We start from the raw sequence: 22,331 nt of genomic DNA on the forward strand, positions 1-22,331 counted from the left end.
ACTCTTAGAGTTGGAATGACAAAGACGCTGGGTTCTGCGGAGGTGAAGAGGGCTGCCAGGAAGTGAGGCTGGAGAAGCGCAGCCTGAGAGGCTCTCGGGCATCCTTTCGCTGAGGTCTGCCAAGGAGTGGGGAGAGGGCAGGCAGGTGATCACACCCAAATCACCTGGAGTGGCTTTCAAACTGCAAAGGATTTCCTCCCCTGCCACTCCAGGATACTCCCTCCCTCACACAGAGCCAAAGGCCAGAGACTAATAGGAGAACTAGAAATAGGCGGCGGGAGTAAGCTGGGATGACCTCTGGGCAGGGAAGTCACATAAAAACAGCTGCAGCTGACAGGATTTCACCTCATCCCAGGTATGCCACACACTGGCTGCTTAGGGAAAATTAAATCTTAGGGAAAATGGGATAAGAGGACTTCCTTCAGCAGTGTTGTGATGACAAAGCCAAACTGGGGACAAATGTCAAGCACCTTATCCCACCGTCCTCCAGATGGACGTTCTTTACCTTCTGGTCTAATGTAAAACTTAGCCTAAATATGTTCTTTGAAGTTAAAGTTGTCTCTTATTTGATATTTGCTTTTTTTGGACTACAGGAGGTGCTTCATTAATTTCTTGAAATTAGTGGCTCACCCAAACTATAACTCTTTTCTCACACGGAGAAGAATTAGATTGCAAGTCTATGCAGATGCTGCAAGGCATAAACACTAACAAGACTGAACTCACTCCCCAGACAAACATCTACTTGGGATAACAACAAGTCAATTTTCTATGTAGCACATGTATTTCTATTCATGAATAGCTTCTCTTCTCCACTCACACAGATATGCAAATGGAAGAAAAAGAGTACAAAAGGATCTGCCTTCCTTTCCTTTTGTAGGAAAGGGCAAAATAACCCTTTATTTTCAATAAGTTTTTAAAATCTTACTTTGAACTTATGAAGTAAGCCACATGAGATTAAACAGCTGGTGTTGAATGGATTATGTAGCTTTGCTTTTTAATTTTTCCTTTGGTTTCACCCACATTGGTACTTAAATATTTCGGGTTGACAACAGACTCTCCCTTAACCTTAGGGACATACATGCCCACCTTTATCTGCATCACAAAGCACTCTTCGTGCAAAGCCAACTACACAACCATTACACATATTTCTACACACGCCCTTTTTTCCAGCACTGAAACACTTGTGGGTTGGGAGGAGTGTATGTGAGAAAGGAGGGTCAATTTCTAGAAAGGCATCCTCTGGAAGCTATAAAGCCTTGGTGCGTGGTAGCTGCGTTCTGAATACAGTAATGGTGAGGGCACTGGTGATGTCGATAGGACTAGAGTCCTCCAGCTTGAATTTTTATATGATTTTTTTTAAAGTCGATAATAAATCTAACCCCTCAAAGGGTTAATGAAGCTAGTCAGCAAATTTTAAAAGCCTGAATTTACTAAAATTTAGGTGAAAGCAAAAAAAGACTTTTTGATATTGAAAAGACAGTCTAATTAGTTGACTTTCTGGAAAAAAACGTTTGTTTCTTCATATCTATTTTAGAAAGTTCTACAAGGATCCGTCCTTAACCTGGATTAAATTTTGGACACACATTAGTTTATTTTACTATGAAAATATGTTTCTCAATGACAGATAACCTCAACTGGATCTAGCACTATAAATATCTGATCTGTTGTCTGTTCTAACAGACATGGACAGAAGATTAAGACTGACATGAGTAATATGGAAAGAATCTTCAAGGTGGAGGAAATGGGCTGGAAGAGTAACTGGGATGGAAAAATTAGTCCAGGATACCTCAGTTTCTCTCCACTGAACAGAAGAGATGAATGCAGGTAGCCAAGACATAAGTAAAAGCATTAGTGGAAGGCAAAGCCACAGTCGTCATGGTTTTAGAAGGAGGAAGGATGCTCAGAGTCAGTGAATGCAAACTGCCTGTGATGATTTGGTCCTTTTCTTCTAGCTGTCAGGACTCTTGGGTTTAGGGAAGCAGCACAAGTTGAACCTGTTATGCATGAATCATCAATCTTGATTTCCAATTTTATTTCCCTGTGTTGACAGTGGATGTTAATTAGGTTTACAACAAACTGAATTAAAACCTATATACCCTCATGCTATAATGTATTCATGTCAGTATACGTGCAATGATAAACACACTACTCTCATTTTAAATTTGCAACATTTTCCTCCAATGATGAATCAGGGCCATATAATAAATTGATCTGTAACTAGTAACAGCAGACATTATGACTGCGGAAATAAAAAAAACAAGAACATACTGGCAGAAGTTTCTCCAACAGGAGACATTTGCCAGACACTCATGAGAACTACAAGGCTTACCTTCGCACACGGGGCAGCACTCCCCAGGCACTTTCACAGGGTGCATGCAGCTCTGCCCGCAGGCGGTGGCCACGCAGTGGGGCTCTCCATTGATGCACTGGCAGAATGTGCAGTCGTCTTCCCGCCACCGGTCTCCATGGGCACGGATCTGGCCATTGGCATAGCAGCCGGCGGGATTATTAAAAGGATACACTGGATCTAAATTGAAACAGGAGTTCAGAGTAAGACTGGGCACAATCTAAATCTTATCTGTACCTGTACCTAGAGACCTTTTTTTTTTTTCCCCCAGATTTTATTCATCACCGGTTTCTGCTCCAACTGTGATTAACAGAAGCTGGGGTTACATGAGGGATCCCCAGGGTTACATGCAAAAGCAGCTGTCACACCAAATGTACATCTTCTCATCCTGACACTGCAGTTGGGGAGGAGGAGATGTGGCCTAACAGCCGATGTGCAAAAGCTGTCACTCTGTAGAGTTGGGAAGTTTTCTGAATAGAGCTGTGAGTTGGTAATTAGAAAACATGGATCTATTCTAGGCTCTGATTCTATTGCACCTCGATTTTACCACCTCTAAAGTGGAAAGGATTCTGCTCCATTGGAATTATCATGATGCTGTTACTTCTGGGACTGACTGACTCGATTCCCACGGTGCCTGCAGACCTATGTAGCAACAGGAAGGAGCGGTTCCCAGGTCCCTGCTCAGCCTTGGGCATGATGGGCTGGTTCAGACATGCCTTAGGTCTGGTGCTCAGAGAAACACTGAACTTCAGGTAATTTTTCTCCTCATAATCTGGGAAGTTAAACAGCAGCTAAGGTTGGGGGACGGAAATAGCCAAGGCTACTATTAAAAAAAAAAAATCTCTGAAGCAATTGATAAGAATATAAATACCGCATACAAATCCAAGTATAATGAGAGCAATTATAGATAATTACTCCATCTTTTAATTCTCAGAAATACATAAAAACTAGCTTCAACAAACAAGTACTGCTGTGCAGGGAGGACAGTCCAGACGGTTTAGAGTTTGGTCTTTATGCTAAGGAGTTCAGAGGGCATTATGAGAAAGTTAGAAGGGCAAAATTTAAAATAATGTAGTCACAACTTTAGAAAGGCAGTCTGCCAGCTGGAAGTGGCCAATAGACCTGAGCTAGATAAGACTTTCTAAATTCCTTTATAAAAAATATTACAGTGCATACCTCATTTCTACTTTAAGCCTGGATCTGAATTCCAGGAAGTGAGACATAACCAGATCCATGCCCAGACAACTCGCTATGATTATTACTTGGAAGTTCAGATCTATGTTTTTACACCATCAACTACTGCATAGTTTCAGATGCTATTAAAAACTAGGGACGGCTAAAGAACAGATCAATTGGGAAGGTTAAAAGTTTGATGTGATTTTTTAAAAAAAAATTCCCTACAATAATATTTAAAAAGTAAACTACTCTTTTCCTGTGTTGGTGAAAATGACTTCTTACAAGGGGAAGGACTCCATGTCAGGAAGGTATCATACTTTAAACATTTCAGGTCTTCAGTATGATGCAGCAAACGCGCTCGACATTAAAAGGAAAGGCTTTTAGTATAACAGAAAAAAGGCAAAGAACCTAAATTGGCACTGGGCCCTCCCACTTGGTATGCAGATATTAGGCAAAGACCAACACATGTGACTGTGGATTGAAGATCTGTGACCTAGTCAGGACAAAGCCCACATGACCTGCCTTTCTGGAGAAATAGCATTGTCTGGTCAGAAGAATATGGGAGGCCCATTCAGGCCTGGCTTCTCCGTGAACTCAGGACAGAGACTGCTTTTCTGAACTTCGGTTTCCTAGTGCTTAAAATGGGTGGGTGGGAGTAGATGGTCTTTGAAGGTACCATTCAGAAATGTTCTATATAACTATAGAATGAAAAGGCAGAGCCTGCTGCTGGAACATGGGAATAGTACGTCGTGGAGAAGAGGGAACTAAAGGTAAAACAGGTCGCCAAAGAGTCAAACCTGATGCCTAGGAACACTCCTGACAACTGGCCAGATATGCAGTCAGGCTTGGACGCTCTCAGAGTTGACTGCCGGGGATTCTCAGTGATAAGGACTGTCCTGTTCTAGCTCAGCATTCTAAGGAGCACAGGGGGTGAATTCCAATGTCAGGGTGAAGACAAAGGTTTGTCCCAGGACTTGCTGAGGCACTGCTAGAACTGTAGGAAAGGCACAGAAAGCAACTTCCAGAAGTCTCAAGTTGACCTGTGCCTACAGACCACTCTTCACACCCAAGGTGAAGCATCTCTCAGGGAAGTACTTTTGCACTCTGCCTGGTATTATCAACATTCTAAAAGACAGATGGTGACGTCATTAATAAGGAACTTCAACATCCCTCTCCTTTTGGATGAGACTGAATTCAGTCGATTGTGACCTTAGAGCTCCGGACCATGTATTCTCCTATCGACCTTCAGCAGGCACTTCTTCTCACCTTCACACACGGGGCAGCATTCTCCTTCAGGCACATAGTATCTCTCACAGTTCAGCTCCCCACACTGGGCAGTGAAGCAGATGGAAACACCCCCTTGGCATCGACAGAATCGACAGTTGTCCATTCGAAACATGTCCCCATCATAGTACTCCACGTTGTTGAAGACACATGCTGGCTTTGTTTCTGAAGGAATGAAAACAAATAAGGAACACTTGAAATAACTTTTATAGTACTGAGGATCAAACCCAAGGCTTCACTAGGGAGAGGCAAGTGCTCTACCACTGAGATGACCAAACAAGCATTATGTGAAATCTTTCAGTGGTGTCCTTTGAGGCTTTCCAAACAGCCTCTAGAAAATTCTGTCAGAGAGCAGAAAGTTACAATTTGGTGGAAATTTACTAAACTCAATCTACCTTTACGACAGAAGCAATAAAGCAAAGTAAAACAGACGAAACACGTGGCTGTCCTGTATACACAAAGGAACTGAAATTCTCTTTAGCAAAATCTACACTGACTTCCTCCCACCCCCAATAAAAGGGTGACTCTGTGACCATGAAACCTACATATCTGGTATGTTTTAAAGAGATTACATTTGTTAAAACCTTCTCTACGTTGAGTGCATGATCCTGCCTCAACATTAGGTTTGGTTCTTCCTCAAGTAATTTACTGAGGGTTTTCTTTTTAATTTGAAGGTGGTAATGTTCTTCTCTTCCTTTCTTTGTTCTCTTCTAAAATCTTTTTTCTATTTGGTTTAATAATTTATCATTTTAACAGTGCCTGTCCTTTAACATGTATTACCTTACTTAAATTCAATTACAAAGGTCGGAGGTAGATTCATTATCCTGAGTTTAGAAGAGAAGAAATACTAGGTAACTTGCTTAAAACTACACATTTCACAAATGATAGAAGGAAACAGTAGCCTTAAATTGAAAGCTTGTGCTTGTTCCATTGCTTTGTGTTCTGCTAAGAACACAAGTCCCATATGTAGAACGCTCTGCATGATAATAATCACATCTAAAATTTTCTCTGCTCCGAAATACTCTCTAAACCATTCCTTGTCTCCAATTTTGGTAGTTTTAAAATAACTCTAACCAGACAAAGACAACACAAAAAAACAAAACTACAGATCAGCACCTTTTATGAGTACAGACACAAAAATTTTCAAAGAAATTATTAGCAGACCACATCTAGCAACATATAAAAAGGATTATAGGCCATGACTAAATAGTATTTATTCCAAGAAGGCAAGGTTGGTTTAATATTCAAAAATCAACTAATTTAAATATAAAATGTCAATGGAAGAAAGGACAAAACCCATATCATGTCAATAGATGAAGAACAAACATTTGACAGAATCCAATACTCTTTCATGACAAAATGCTTAACAATTAGGAAGAGAAGAAAAATTCCCCAACTTGATAAATGGCATCTACAAAACCCCACAGCTAACATCATACTTAATGTTGAAAGATAAATGCTTTCTCCCTAAGATCAGAAGCAAGACAATGACAATTGCTCTCAGCACTTCAATTCAACATTGTAACGAAAGTTGTAATCAGGGAAATTAGGGAAGGAAAAATAAGTAGAAGGAATCCAGATCAGAAAGGAAGAAGTAAAACTTTCTCTGGTTGCAGACAATATAATCTTGTATATAAAAAATTATAAAGAATCACTAAAAACTATCAGTATTCAAAAAAGGTCAAAAACATTTCAGGGTATAAGTACAACTCAAAAAAAAACTCTTTATCTATACAGTAGCAATGAGTAATCAGAATATGAACTTTTAATAAACCCCAGTCTTAAAAGCATTGAAAAGAATAGGATGAAATTTACAAAATAAGTGCATAACTTGTGCTTCAAAACCAACAAAATATTGTTTGAAGAAATTATTTATTCCTACATAAACAGACATGAATTAGAAGACAATATTGTTAAGATGAATATATTCCCCAACTGATCTCCTAGAAACTGAAATCCCTATCAATTTCTTTTGTAAAAACTGACAAGCTAATCTCAAAACTCATATGGAAATGCAAGGAACTAAAAAATGTCAAAATGATCTTAAAAAGGAGAACAAAGTTAGAGGACTCACACTTCCTGATTTCATAACACCATACAATGCTATAGTCATCAAGTTCTAGCATAAGTATAGATAATATAGCTCAGTGGAATTGAGAGTTCAGAAATAAACCATTTTATTTATTGGTTTTTGATGAGAGTCCCAAGATAATTCCCTGGGGAAAGAACAGCTTCTTTAACAAATAGTGCTGGGGCAACTGGATATTCACAGACAAAATAATGAAGATGAACCTATCCTCACATAAACAAATGTGACTCAAAATGAATTATATAAGCTATGATCTAAATGTAATAGCTACAAGTACAGAAATCTTAGAAGAAACCTAGGAGAAAATCTTCATGACCTTGGATTAAGCAAAGGTTTCTTAGATATGACACCAAATATAAGCAACAAAAGAAAATACAGATAAAATGGATTTAATCTACTTCTGTGCTTCAAAGGATACCACCAAAAAGAAAGACAACCCACAAATTTGGATCAAGTATCATGTATCTGATAAAGAGCTTGTATCTTGATCTCTTATAATGTAACAATTAAAAAAAAAAAAACTCAATTGCAAAATGGACAAAAATTTGATCAGATATTTCTCCAAATAAGATATAGAACTGGCCAATAAACACATGAAAGGCTGCTGGACCTCACAGCCCAACAGGGGAATGTAAATTAAAGTCACAGCTCCACACCTATTAGTATGACTACACTCAAAGGAAGATGGGCAATGCCTGTAATCCCAGAGGCTCTGGAGGTAGGAGAATCCCAAGATGAAAGCCAGCCTCAGCAACTTAGCAAGAACCTGTCTCAAAATTTAAAACAACAAATAAATAAAAAGGACTGGGAATGTGATTCAGTGGTTAAGCCCCGCTAGATTTAATCAGAGCAGACATCATTGAAACAAGAAGGAAAAAAGGTATTAAGGATTGGTGAGGATGTGGAGGAAATGGAATTCCCATATATTGCTAGTGGGGATGTAAAAGCACTGCTGCTTTGGTGAACAGTTTGGCAGTGTCTCAAAATATCAAATAGAGATCCTATACGACCAAACAGTTCCACTCCTAGGTGTATACCCATGAGAACTGAAATCATATTCCCACATAAAAACTTTTCCACACATGTTCAGGAAGAATTATTCACAAAAGCCAAAAAAAGGGAAACCACCTGAATGTCCATTAATTGACATATGAAAAAACAAAAAGTGGTATATCCATACAACTAAAATAAATATTTGGTCACAAAAAAGTAACACAGTCCTGATATATGTTACAAGGAATCAACCTTGAAAACAATATGTTAAGTGAAAGAGGCCAGTCACAAAAGACTGAGTTATATGATTTTATTTAAATGAAATACATGTAATAGGGACATCTATAGAGACAGAAGGTAGATTAACATTTGGCTAGGGCTTGTGGGGTGGTTCTGGGGGAAATGGGGAGTGAAATGGGTTCAAGAATATTTTGGGAGGGCTAATAAAAATGTTCTAAAACTTACTGTGGTGATAAGTACATAACTCTGTGAATATTCTGGAACCCACTAACCTGTACAACCATATTGGTAAATTCCATGGTTATATGTCTCAACAAAGCTATTTTAAAAGAGTACTAGAAGTTGAAGAAATTTTTCCTGAACAGATGCACCCTGTTCAATCAGATGGGGAAAGCTGCATGATAATAATCACATCTCTCATGGGCCCTCTGTCCCAAAATTATTTCTTAATGTGTCACCCTGCACGTACAAAATACTTCCAGAAACTTCCATTGCATTTTAATTGGAGTATGTATTTGCATTGCACTTAAGAACAATTATTTTCTCATTTGATTTTAAAATGACCTTGATGGGAAGACAAGTATTAATATTCACTTTGGCAAGGAGAAAAATGAAATTTACAGAGATCAGGTGACTTGCCTAAGGAGTGTGCGATGAGCTGTGTCTGTGCACACGTGTGGGAATGGGTATGCATGGACCTCTTAGTAGTGTCTGGATGTGATACTTCTTTTTCCAGAAAATTAATGTTACATTAAAAAGGATCATATCATTATAGCTCAGAATTCTTTAGTATGTCAACATCCTTATCTGAGCTGGGACTGGAAGGACCTATGCAGTTAAGACCACGAATTCCAAAAAGCATAGAAAACAGAGTGCTTTTATAAATCAAACGTGCATGCTGCTGGAGTGAGGCAAAATACTGTACTCTAACAAAATTTTGAACATTCACGTAAGCTGAAAAAAACTTTTTAATAAACCAATCAATAATAATTACCTATCTGGGTTTATCAATCACATCTACCATCTGGGTAAGCCATAAATCTTTACTCAGATTTGAAGAAGTGAAAAGATTCTGGTTGTGCATAAAGTTGCTGCAGGCTAACTTGTTTTTACGGTGGGATGTGCAGAGGCTTACATGGGAAAGGATGGGGCAGTCAAGTTTCACTAGTTAAAACACAGGGGCAAAGGAGTGGAGTCTAGAAAGATCAGAGACCCCAAAACCCCAGCCTGGAAAATACAATCAGTGCTTTAGAATGAAAAAAACAAAAAGGGTAACACAATAAGGTTTTCTGTTTGATGTTGAGAGAAATGTTATCAAGACTCTTCAAAAAAGTACAAGATAAAAAGGGCTAGCCACAGTCTTTGAGGAGCAACAGCTAATTGCTTCCTTACCTGATGAGGATAGAGGTGAGTCTCAAAACGGTATGGAGATTTCCACTACCTTCATGAAAGAATGATTCAAGCCGGTGTGGAATAGAAAAGTACTAAGAAGTAATTTACTATGTCATTTGTGCTTCTCAATGCAAAGATGCATAAAAGTGTCTTTTTAGTGATTTCTGGATGTGTTTTGTGTCTGCCAATTAAATTTTATGTTTCTAAGTTCTGGAATCTTCCCTTTCCTCTTTAATACATTTCAGAACTCCTGAAAAAAGAGCCTTATAATATAGACTGTTAGTAAACTCTAAGGCCTGCCAAATTACACTGACTGGCAGATGGTGATAGGTATATCATTTTAACAAAGGAAAAGACTAAAATAAAGAACTTCAGGTTCCATGTGAAAATGGAGAAGAATCCCCAGTAGATACACTTCTGTACTTATTTCTCTTCAACCTCTCAGTAGAAAATAGTTCATACTTGGTCACTGGTCTCATTTCTTGGGGGTGCGGGGGTGGGGGTGGTGAGCAGAATGGGAAGTAAATGGACAGAGCCCGAAGCCAACAGAGACAACCCTATGACAGATGGGAACTGTCTGACAATTTCTCCATAAGTCAACAGCAAACTGATGTAATCACAAAGACAGAGTACAAGGGCTCCAAGTACCTGAGGGGGGAAAAAGCCTTTTGTATTAGGCGTGTATGTACGGGCCAGGGTATACCAAGCAAACACTATTTTAGGATAAAGGAAAGTGAACAATATGGAAAAGAATGATCTCTTAAGCATTAACTTAAAAAGGCACCAGGGGTGCTCAATAAATACTTACTGAATGTAATGATTTCTTTCAAAGCACCAGATTCTCCATTTCTGTATCAGTAGATGTCCTGTGCCTACAAACTTTACTGGCATGATTTCTATAGATGGGGATTCTTAACAGGTGTCTTTTGTATGAGTTTTCTTATTAACAGCCTACCCGTCTGGCTTTTCTGGGTCAAAATTTACCTGAGGAGAAAGCCGATTTGGGGTATAGCTCTCTTGTAAATGATCAATTTTACACGTGAATGTCTGGGAGAAAATTCGGTCAGTGCCAAAATAAGACCATTTCCAATATCTTATGAACCTTTTATATATGTTTAAAAGCTAACTATTGGGTGGAGAGCATGACCTTAAGAGAGACCCCTAGTTATAGTGCTCTTTAAAATCTGCACTTCATACTTGTGTAAGAATCAAAGTGCTACAGAGACAGACCAATATTTCCAATGGCACAAAAATAGGCTAAAAAATAATCTCTCCTGTGTTGGGCTCTCCCTCTTCCTCTGAACTTGTTTCACATCGCCTGCAACAGCAATGGTTAGTTCTATTGTATCCAAGGGACCCTCCAGCCCCTGTCCACCCATCCATTGCTCTGGGTACCCCTGGGAAAACAAGGATACTTTTTCCCCTTTTGTACCATCTACGGATTCTTACAGTTGTGAATGATAACTAGCCCCAGGATACACCTGGTTCTGCTCACTGCAGTCAGCACTGACTATTCTAAGGCTAAAAATAATTCTGGTCATTGCATTTCAGTTTTAAAGCCAATAACATAATACACAGACAATTCGTTTACTCCCATGGGGAACAGTTCATAACCAAGTCATGCTGGAAGACTCCGTTACCGACTCAAAACCAAGATATTCTATTTTATCTAGCTACCTGTGCACACTCACTGCTAGTGATTGTGTCCAAGCAACTACATGATCATTACCATATTTTGTGCCTGGAATTTAAACCCCGAACACCTACAGGAATGAGAGTCCACACAGGACAATGGGGTTAATGCCTATCTAGAAGTGGACCCTCAGCTGACTGCTGATGGACATTCATTTGTGGGCAGAACTGATGCTTGAGGGAAGGGTAAGAATGCCATGGCTTTGGGGGAACATACGTCTAGGTGACGATTATGACGACTTCTAAGTTCACCTAAAAGGAACTCCACTGCACCACCTGACCCTCTGGTTTTCAGCAACAGGGTTCTAGGGTGACAATACCTCGCAAGTGCTACTCTCAGTCCCTGTCAGAGAATCCCATCACAAACTTTCACCATCTGGTTTTCAACTCTCCCATCCCTCCACTGAAATACAAGCAAACCAAACTGTAAAGAGAAGTAAAATGTACAGAGCACGTTCTTGCCAATGATTCACCCATAGTAGTGGTCTGAACACTCAGATGTTCTAGAGTTCTGTGGGAGGATTTTTAAATCTTATGCGTGCATTTTAATACTCATCTTAAAAAATAACACAGGATGTAGATCATCTGAAGTTATCTTAGGGACTAAGTGCTAACACCCAATCTCTGTTTCAGCAAGTGGGGCTGGTGATATTAGCATTCAACCTATTCTCTCCTGAACTGGTGTGGGTTTCTCAAACTGAGACAGAGACTGAGGTACCTACAGTATAGCTGTGCCACTCTCACTTCCTGAAACTGCGTTTACTTAGCTGCACGGTAGTATTTTGCTTTTTATTGGGAAGAACCACCACAGGATACCCCTTTCTGCATTTGTGGTGTGGAAGCGACTGAACACACAATCTACTTCATCACTCAGAGCTTCCTTTTTAATTTCCATGTGAGAGATCACCATTAGAGAGAGAATTGCCCTGTCCAGCAGGCTTTTTGCCTCTGAAAGTAAGGACTTTGTATCTGACCCTTTCTCCTTTTTCACTTTGATGGCAGGAGGCTGGGGGCCAAATCTGATGTTTAACTCTGGCAACTACACAGACTCTTATAGCCTGCATACCTGTGGGCACTCTGTTTAATTTTCACTTCTCAACTCTCGCTTCCAACCTTGTGGCCATACTTCTTATTTTATCACTAGGTTATGGAATTCATTTTCATTGCACAGTTGCCTCAAATTCTGGTGGAAAAGCAAGTCTTTAGATATATACAACAGATCTCTGCTTTTCAAAGTGATAATAATGAATCTTTGACATGTAATATCTCCTAATGGTAACCTTATATGACAAGTGCCAAGATTCTTCCAGGACCCTGCATGATAAATAAACACACACACTCTCATAAAGCAGGTGTGTGTTATGACTATACATGTCAAAGTAAGTAAAATACAGAATTTGAGATGGTCTCTTTAAAACTATTCTGTAGGATTATCAATCTTTATAGCATTATAGTTTTTAATCTCTTCTACACAGCAATGATATAGTTAGAGACACTAAATAGCAGGGCAAGATGTAAAGATCACTCAACAGATCTATGGTGGTAAGAAAGAAGCAACCACCAGAAATCCTGTTTGCTGTCTCACCATTTTCTCACAGCAAATGGCCAATCCTATTCCTAAAGTCAGGGTTTAATAAAAAGTGGTTATAAAGGAGGGCAGGTCCTGGAGATTGATTCCAAGGTCATTGGGACAGAAGTGCAGATATAAGCTATCCTAGACACAGCTGATTGGAGAGAGACGTAAAGCTAATGTCTTGATAAGAAAGGCATGACATTTTGGTTTCCAGAAGAAGCAAGAAGCAAGAAGAGAAGAAAGGCATTCTTCCTCACACGGAGGAAAAGCACAAATTTTATTACTATTGGTGATATTTCCAGAAGACAAATGACTTAAGATGAAAGAGTAGGGTGGTAAACAATGGAGCACTCTCACCACCATGGGCTAGCGGTGAACGATCTCTTGAGGGAGCTACGATGGTAGGAATCAGATCATTCTGTTGCTCATTTCAGGAAATCAGGGTGCCTCTGGGAGGTGTATGATACACTAAGGTCTGCAGAAGTAAGGGTGAATGTGACCAACTCCTGACCCCTTGCAGTTCACATTCTAGAGTGAAAAATGAGTACTGGAAGGAAGCATATCTGAGATGTTGAGAGCCCAGAGTAAGGAGTGATGATTTCTGTCAAAATGATATCATAATTATGGTACAAGTTAAGTGGTCACAGAGTATCACCTACACTAAATTACACTGCACAGCAGGGCCAGAGAGAACAGGTCTACTTGTCCACTGGCTGGTGTCTAACAGACAAAACCATTGGCTGCATAATACCCTGGGTTGGAGAGCCCTGAGAAGGGATTTATGCACAAGGGACCCTTTCTGCATCCCTCTCTGTATGCTTATATCTATAAGGTCTGTACATTCCCTTACTGTCTCCATCCCCTATCTCCAATGCCCAGAAGTGTCTCTGGAGATGAACAGGTGTGCACAAAGAATCATAAAGACATATTTGCACTTGAGGCACAATTAAGTGCTTCATACATTATACCTCATTTAATTTACTGTTATTCATGTCATTTTACAGATGGGGAATTGAGGCCCAGAGAGATGAAGAACTTTCTCAGTTTACACAGCTAGCGGAGAAACCTATTTTCAAAATGAGGTCATCCAGTTTGAGCCCGTATTCTACCTTAACCACAAAACTGTACTCCAAGTATTTCTCCAAAGAAAACCAAAACAGCACATGTGGTCACGGAACTAAGAAAAGTTCCAGGGTGCAAACCAATAAGATTCAACTTCGGCATGACCTTTTCTTATGTGTGAGAGGGACCCGGGAAGAGGGACGGAGACCATGGAAGGCTGCATTCTTGCAGGAGTAGTTAGTAAGTGTGGATGTTTTTGTAAGTGTATGTGTATGACGTTTTTGTATGTGCCCAAATTCACCTCCACTTTCCTGGGTGCACAAGTATCAATTAAACAATGCACTTACTGACATCCAACATGTTTCAGTTTTCCGTTTTTTATCCCTGAAATTTCTGGTGGAGAAGCATGTTCTAGGTTCTCCTATCTAGCATCTCAATTCAATAAACAACTAGTCACCAAACACCGAGCTCTTTTATGAAGGGTGAAAGGGAGAGGTGGATTCTGTTTGAAGGAATCTTGTGACTGAAGAATCTTTTTTTCTGAGTCAGGAGGGTCAATCCAAAAGCAGGCCAATACCAATAACCATACATCGATCAAAGATGTTCTAAGTAGGAAAACACTAAACTCGAAGAACCACGTCTTTCCTATTTCAAAGTGTGGTTGCTCTCACGTGGAAGGTGCCTCCTGTCAGCAATAGGGCAGGTTACTGAGTGACAGGAGGGATATGCGCACAGGCTCCATGATCCTTTTCCAGAGAAATTCTAAAACTTGTGACAGTTCCAAAACCCAGCCGGGTATGACAGCTACCTGCAATCTGCTATTGCATTTCTAAAATTCTCCTTCTGATAGAACCGTGGTTCCCATCCTAACCTTCTTTATTGCACTGCGAGATCTTAAGTAAACCTCCTTTCTGAGTGACTTTCAGCAACTCCCTGAGTAAATTCCCTGCTTTGTAAAAGACAGAAGCAGCTATGGTCCATTAACCCACCCCCTCCTCCTCCTCCTCCTCCTGTTGAACAAATATACGCTCTCTGAAAACAAGAGAAACCCCACGTACCATTAACACATTCAAAGACATCACAGCACTTTCCGGGTGTCCCATCTCCACGAGAGACTATGCGGGGAGTGGATCCCACCTCACACACGGGGAAACCACATAAGCCAGAGAGACACTCGCATCTGAAACCAAAGAAAAGGGAAGGAAAACCCCATGAATAAACAACAACATAGAAGTCGGGAGACCACAAACAAAGTGTCAGTGGCAAAGTACCTGGTCTATACAACAGAGCCTCAGTTATCTGGTGTCACTGGGAAATGAGGAGGGGGCAAAGGTTCTAACGTGATCTCCTTTCCAAATGACGACGACTCATCTCCTTTACCTACACCCTGATTTTAGACTTTAACCATGCTGGCAGATGTATTTCTACAAGGCATTACCTCATAGCTTACTTAACCAGACTGGTATTGAGTGTAACATATATTTTCAGACAACTCAGGGCCATCCTTACATGCATGCGGATTCATCTACCTGTCAGTAATGCTGGAAGGGGCTATTTTAATATGTAGGTGTTTTCTACAGACATTTCTGATTTTACTTTCAACAAACTTATCTGCTTTTCAGTCTTTTCAGTTTGATGGTCTCTAGAAGCACCCACATCTCGAGCAACATTTAATTTATAAGTGTGCAGAACAGAGACTGCAGAATGATGGGCTTTTTATAAACAGAAAGTGTAAACGTCAGTCGACGGTCTCTGTGACAGCTACCCTCGTGGTGGAAAGTCTTAATTTTTTGGATCTTCTAGGTTACCATATGTGCATTTGTCTCTCCATGCATGAACAAGGTGTTGAATGCATGCAAGCTGACTGTGCTGGCTCTCAACCTGAGCTTCAACTCTGTTGTGAAACCTGCCTAAACACGAAAACCTGGTGAGTATGGATGGGGAATATAAGAGGAGACCAAATGTCTTATCTGCTACAATGAAATAGGAGGCAGGAAATGAGATGCCCAAGGCAGCTGGGTGAAAGCATGCAAATCATGCAAATGTTATACAAGGAAGCAGCAGCTAGACTGCAGAGCTGGCACCCCCTGGGGACAAAAGTATGTGTCAGAAGGTGGGAAGAATGAAGGAGGGAGTTCCTGGGCTGACAGGAGTGAAAGGAAGGCATCCTGGCAGAAAAGTGCTGGTATTCATGTATGCTGGGGGGGGGGGGGGCAAGATCAGGGGAGGTAACACTCCCAGCAGGGAAGAATTATTAGCACATTCATTAATTCTGCTATTTTTCCTTCTTATTTCAGTGATTTGATTCATTCTCCTATTGTTCTCAAGTACCTTAATAATCAGGCCCAGAGATTTAATGACATTTAAACTGCTGAACACAAAAGGAAAGATGTCAAAATTTGCATCAAAGACCAAAGCCACTGCAAACTTGTGAAGGATCCCCCCATGACCACCCTTTCAGGGTTCTTCCATGTGAGGTGATGGTTAAGGTGGATTCCTGGGAGAACAAAGTGTTAGTTATGGTTTTGCTAGAATGGTATTTCTGCCTATGGTTTAAAGTAAGTGTCTGCCTGTTTAATGTGAGCAGAGATGGAAGTTTTCAAATTCATTGTATTCCTGTAGGACAATCACGTTCTTGGGCTAAATAAATGTGAGCTAGGTCTTCAGTGCCTGGTAAGGTTATCCCAAACTCTTTCAAGCTTATGTACCTAGCCACTACAGTTGTAAGCACATAATCTTATCACTGTGATACAACAGTAATAATATGTTATTAACATTTATTATACTTGCCACTCTCTATAACTTAAAATTCTTTAGGATTTACAGAGGAATAGGGTTAGAATATTGAAAGGCTACACCCTGATCCTAGTACCTAGATGTGGTCTCAAAGAAAGTACCTACAAGAATAGCTGACTAATCTTTTCTTAGCACATCTCAGATTCACAGTGTTGCCTGCTGATGTGTTCCAGGGAATCATCAAATCATCGACTATAAAATACTTCTTCATATGCTGTTTTTAATACTTCAGCAATCTTCCCTGAATGTCTCTGTCAGGCTCAGTTCTCTGTGGGCTGTAGGAAACCACATTACACTGAAATCCAGGTCTAAGTTTGCCCAATGTCTGACTTATTTCCCCACATTTAAATACCTCTGTCATTTTCTAGTGACCCATACCAGCACCTTGCAAAAGATCCAAAACTATTCACAACTGACTCTTAACCCGCTTAGAGAAGGAAAACCTTCTAAGCAAAATTTTCACTTCTAAATCAAGACTGTAAATAGTGAAGAGCGAAGGAGTTTTGCCAGCTGGTGTACTCCTAGCTTCTGTTCTGGTCTACTTTTCCTTTGTAAGTCCCCTCAGTGGGTTGCATCTTTTGACTTCTGACAGCTTCCTCTGAATCTGAAATGAATACCTTAATGAAGGAGGAACTTATGAAGGAGCCGCAAAAGGTGAAAATCGAAGCTCAAGCCAGATATCTGTTTGGCAGTTCAGATTAGGCTGAATCTTAAGAAACTGCCCTTTCTGTTTCATCATGTGGAAATTTAAATAAATGTAATTCATCACATTGATAAACTTTGACAAGTATCACATGATTATCTCAATAGATGCAGAAAAAGCATTTGATAAAATACAGCATCTATTCATGTTCAAAACACTAGAAAAACTAGGGATACCTCAACATTGTAAAAGCTATATGCTAAACCCAAGGCCAACATTGTTCTAAATGGAGATAAACTGAAAGCATTTCCTCTAAAAACTGGAACAAGGATGCCCTCTTTCACCACTTCTATTCAACATAGTTCTTGAAACTCTAGACAGCAATTAGACAAAAGAAACAAATTAAAGGGATACAAATAGGAAAAGAACTCAAACTAACCCTATTTGCCTACAACATGATTCTGTATTTAGAAAATCCAAAAACTGCATCAGAAAACTTCTAGAACTCATAAATGAATTCAGCAAAGTAGCAGGATATAAAATCAACACCCATAAATCAACTGCATTCCTATCCACCAATGACAAATCAGTTGGAAGAGAAATTAGGAAAACTATCCCATTCATAATAGCCTCAAAAAAAAAAAAAAAAATGGGAACCAATCTAACAAAAGAGTTCAGAAGACCTCTATAATGAAAACTAGACTAAAGAAAGAAACTGAAGAACTTAGAAGATGGGAAGATCTTGCATGCTCCTGGATAGGCAGAATTAATATTGTCAAAATGGCCATACTATGGAAAGTGCTATACAGGTTTAATGCAATTCATATTAAAATTCCAATGATATTCTTCATAGAAATAGAAAAAGCAATCATGAAATTCATTTGGAAAAATAAGAGGCCCAGAATAGCCAAAGCAATCCTTAGCAAGAAAAGTGAAGTAGGAGGCATCACAATATCAGACTTTAAACCATACTACAGAGCTATAGTAACAAAAACTGCATGGTATTGGCACCAAAGCAGACATGAAGACCAACAGAATAGAACAGAAGACACAGAGACAAACCCACATAATTACAGTTATCTCATACTAGACAAAGGTGCTGTAAATATACATTGGAGAAAAAATAGACTCTTCAACAAATGGTGCTGGGAAAACTGGAAATCCACATGTAGCAGAAAGAAATTGAACCCCTCACACCCTGTACAAAATTCAATTCAAAGTGGATCAAGAACCTAGAATTAAACTAGAGACTCTGCCTACAAGAAGAAAATGTAGGTTCAAATGTCCATCAAGTCGGGTTTAGGAACCAAATTCCTCAACAAGACTTTTAAACCATAAGAAGTAAAATCAAGAATCGACAAATGTGATGGAATCAAACAGAAAAGTTTCTTCACAGCAAAGGAAACAATCAAGAATGTGAAAAGAGAGCCTACAGAATGGGAGAAAATCTTTGCCACCGGTACCTCAGATAGACTATTCTATCTGAGGATATATCAAGCACTCAAAAAACTTAACACCAAAAAATAAATAAATAAATAAAAATAAAAAAACCCAAAAAACCCAAACTATAACTGGGCAAAGGAACTGAACAGGCACTTCAAAGAAGAAAAATGAATGGTCAACAAATAGATGAAAAATGTTCAACATTTTCTAGCAATTAGAGAAATCCAAATTAAAACTACACTGAGATTTCATCTCACTCTAGTCAAAAGGGCAATTATTAAGAATACAAGAAACAATAAATGTTGGCGAGGATGTGGGGAAAATGGTACACTCATACATTGCTGGCGGGACTGCAAATTGGTGTAGCCACTCTGGAAAGCAGTGTGGACACTCCTCAGAAGACTTGGAATAGAACCACCACTCGATCCAGTTATCCCACTCTTTCGTATGTACCCGAAGGATTTAAAATCAGGATACTACAGTGACACACCCACATCAATGTTTACAGCAGCTCAATTCACAATAGCTAAGCTATGGAAACAACGTAGATGCCCTTCAAAGATGAATGAATAAAGAAAATGTGATATATATACACAATGGAATATTAGTCAGCAATAAAGAAGAACGAAATTATGGCATTTGCTGGTAAATGGATGGAACTGGATACTATCATACTAACTAAAATAAGCCAATCCCCCCAAACCAAAGATCAAACATTCTCTCTGATATGTAGATGCTAACGCACAATAAGGGAGGTGGGGGAGAATAAGAGTTCATTGGATTAGACAAAGGGGAATGAAGGGAAGGGAGGGGGTTGGGCATAAGACAGACAGAAGAATGAACTGGACATAACTTTCCTATGTTCATACATGAATACAGGACCAGTGCAACTCCACACCATGTCCAACCACAAGAATAAGAAGTTATACTCCATGTATGTATACATGTCAAAATATACTCTACTGCCATGTATATCTACATAGAACACATTAAAAAAAAACAAACTTCCCTTTTTACAGGTTGACAGTCAAATAATAATTTTGTATAGTTCAACACAATACAACTCACCTGGATTATCTGGCAGATATACCTATATTCACTATCAGAAAAGAGGGAATCCCATTATGATCCATTTTTGCTTAGGAAATGTATCTATAAATTATTTGAGTCCAGTATAGTTTAAAAAATTCTTTCTTAAGATTATTCTATATTCCATGCTTACCTCTGGGGGTAGGTATTTTTTCCCCTTTACAGATGGGTAGAATGAGGCACAGTGCTCAATCAACTGGGCTGACCTTAAATAGGGCTTCCTGTTCTCCGCGTTCCCACTAGCACAAACTGGATTCCATTCGAGTCACGGCGAGGAAATGCTGAATTACACAACAACGAAGTCTGCAAACTGCATCTTGTCCTGGCCACCCTCTCTCTCTTCCTTTTTACCTCATTCCCCCGGTAACCTTCCCCTTCCCCTTTACTCCAATCCCCGGAAAGGAGCAAGCCAGAGAAGGGAGAAGATGCCAGACGGATCAAGGGCAGAAGATATGGAGGAGGACGAGACAGATGCTTAACTCTGCTGAGGCTGCCACTCACCCCTCCCAACTTCTGCTCCGATCTGTCTCCCCTCACCCAGCACAGGCTGGGCCCACTGTCAACAATCTTCAACTACTCTCTGCTCCATTATCAATGCTTCAGCCCAGCACTCAACACCCGGAAGCCCACAAACCTTTCTTCCAAAGCCCTCTCTTAGGCTGTAGTCACTTTTCCAGGCACATCCCCGCCTGGCTGTATTTCTCCTGCTCACCTGAACATTCCTTGTCCAGTCCTTAGGCTGATCCCTCTTTTCGGATAACAGCACCTTCTGTGAACCCCACACCAGCCCTTCTCTCACTCTGCGCCTGGTGACAAGAGTTCTCGCCTGGCTACAAGCTCTTCTGCACTTCTCATTATATAAATATTCCTTAAATGAAGAGCTGGAGAGTTACAAGACAGGGATGATCCCGAAGAAACAGAATGAAGATACAAAAGAAAGCCAGAAGCAGAGTACTGATTCTACAGGGTGAGCTCCAAGGGACCCCTCCCGGCAGAGCTATGAATGTGGTACCTCGTGCAGAAGTGCTAAAGGCTTTAAAAAGCAAGACAAAACAGCTTTATTGAGATATAATTCATGTACCATATTATCCATCCTCTTAAAGTGAACGATCCAGTGGTTTTAGATTCACAGGGTTGTGCAACCATTACTGGCACCTAAGTTCAGAGCATTTCTATCACCTCAGAATGAAACCCTGCATGCAGTAGCAGCCAGACCCATTCCCCTCTCCCTAGCAACCACTAATTTATGCTCTGACTCTGTGGACTTGCCTATTCATATAAATGGAATCACGTAATATGAGGGCTAAGGGCTTTCTAACTTCAAACAAGAAGCAACCTGTATTTGCAATTTGCCAGGAAAAAAAAAAAAATCAAGCCTCCAATGTTATCCTCAGTATTAAGATAATGATCAATCAAAGCACCACATTAATAAATTTCTGCATAATGTAATCACAGCTGCAGCCAGGTGGGACTTGGTTAAGCTGTCTTTTCTTTTCTCGAGTAGGTAATGGATTCAGCTTAGTGGGCATCTGAGCGTCTGAGTGCAATGATGAACAGCACTCAGAAATCATCAAAACCCCTAGAGGGCACTCACCTCCTTAGGAGGCCCACAGCAGCGGGTCTGCTGGCTGAAAGGCCGTGAGTACGTACCTATTCTTTCCCTTCAAGTCCTTTGCTTCCTGGACTACAGACTTCCCGGACAGTTCCGGGCAGGCCAGAAGGCCAAAGTCCTGACTCCTGGGCACAGTTTACTAGGTGCTCAAAGCCTGGCCTCCACATTCCACCAAGGGCTCAATCATACACACTCCAGCAACAATGGCTATCTGCCCTTCACTGAATCCACCCACTCCTACCTCTGACCACCCCATGCCACGGCTCGGATGTTTACTCAACCTCAAATCTGTTTCTCCTTTCTGTTTGTCCCTGGAGAATTCCCTACATCCTTGAAGACCAACCCATCCTACAAGGCTTTCTCTGATCAAAAAACAACCAGGATTAATTTTTTCCCTCCTCTGACCTTCAATAATACACAGGGTTGTCTCACTCTTGGAGTATGTGCTCACCATACTAAAACAAAATCATACCACTCATTCTCTCAATTCCTTTAGCACAGGGGCATGTCTTACATGTCTTATAGACATAGAAAATGAATGAGAAAGACATCCAAACAAAAATCCAGAATGAACTTTTTCCCCACATGGCTAAAATGTCAGGGGTTATAGGACGCATTGTTTTTCTCTTTTTAATTTTTACACATTTAAAAAAGAACTTGAGGCTGGGCATGTGGCTCAGTGGTAGAGCACTTACCTAGCATGTGTGGGGCACTGGGTTCAATTCTTAGCACCACATAAAAATGAATAAAGGTACTATGTTCATCTACAACAAAAATTTTTTTTAAAAAGACTAAGAACTTAGAGGTGCAGCATTTTTCAAACTCAGCATGTGAAGGGAAAGACTACAGAATTTGTTTTGAAACAAATTCCAGGGTACCACACTTGAGGATCATGTTTTC

The 22,331-nt window shown here is 40.1% G+C and overlaps 1 protein-coding gene across 5 annotated transcripts in view; it reads right to left on the minus strand.

Annotated features, from left to right (window-relative positions):
• Crim1 (cysteine rich transmembrane BMP regulator 1) overlaps nucleotides 1-22,331 on the minus strand; it is a 180,689-nt gene that overhangs the window by 63,837 nt on the left and 94,521 nt on the right. For all 5 annotated transcript variants that reach the window (XM_047522876.1, XM_047522878.1, XM_047522877.1 and 2 more), the window contains 3 exons: nucleotides 14,907-15,028; nucleotides 4,790-4,972; nucleotides 2,330-2,527 (listed from right to left, as the gene is read on the minus strand). In XM_047522876.1, coding sequence (XP_047378832.1) covers nucleotides 2,330-2,527; nucleotides 4,790-4,972; nucleotides 14,907-15,028 — 503 coding nt within the window. The remainder of the gene's footprint in view (nucleotides 1-2,329; nucleotides 2,528-4,789; nucleotides 4,973-14,906; nucleotides 15,029-22,331) is intronic.

The sequence above is a fragment of the Sciurus carolinensis genome, chromosome 13 (genome assembly GCF_902686445.1).
Source record: "Sciurus carolinensis chromosome 13, mSciCar1.2, whole genome shotgun sequence".
Lineage (NCBI taxonomy): Eukaryota > Metazoa > Chordata > Mammalia > Rodentia > Sciuridae > Sciurus > Sciurus carolinensis.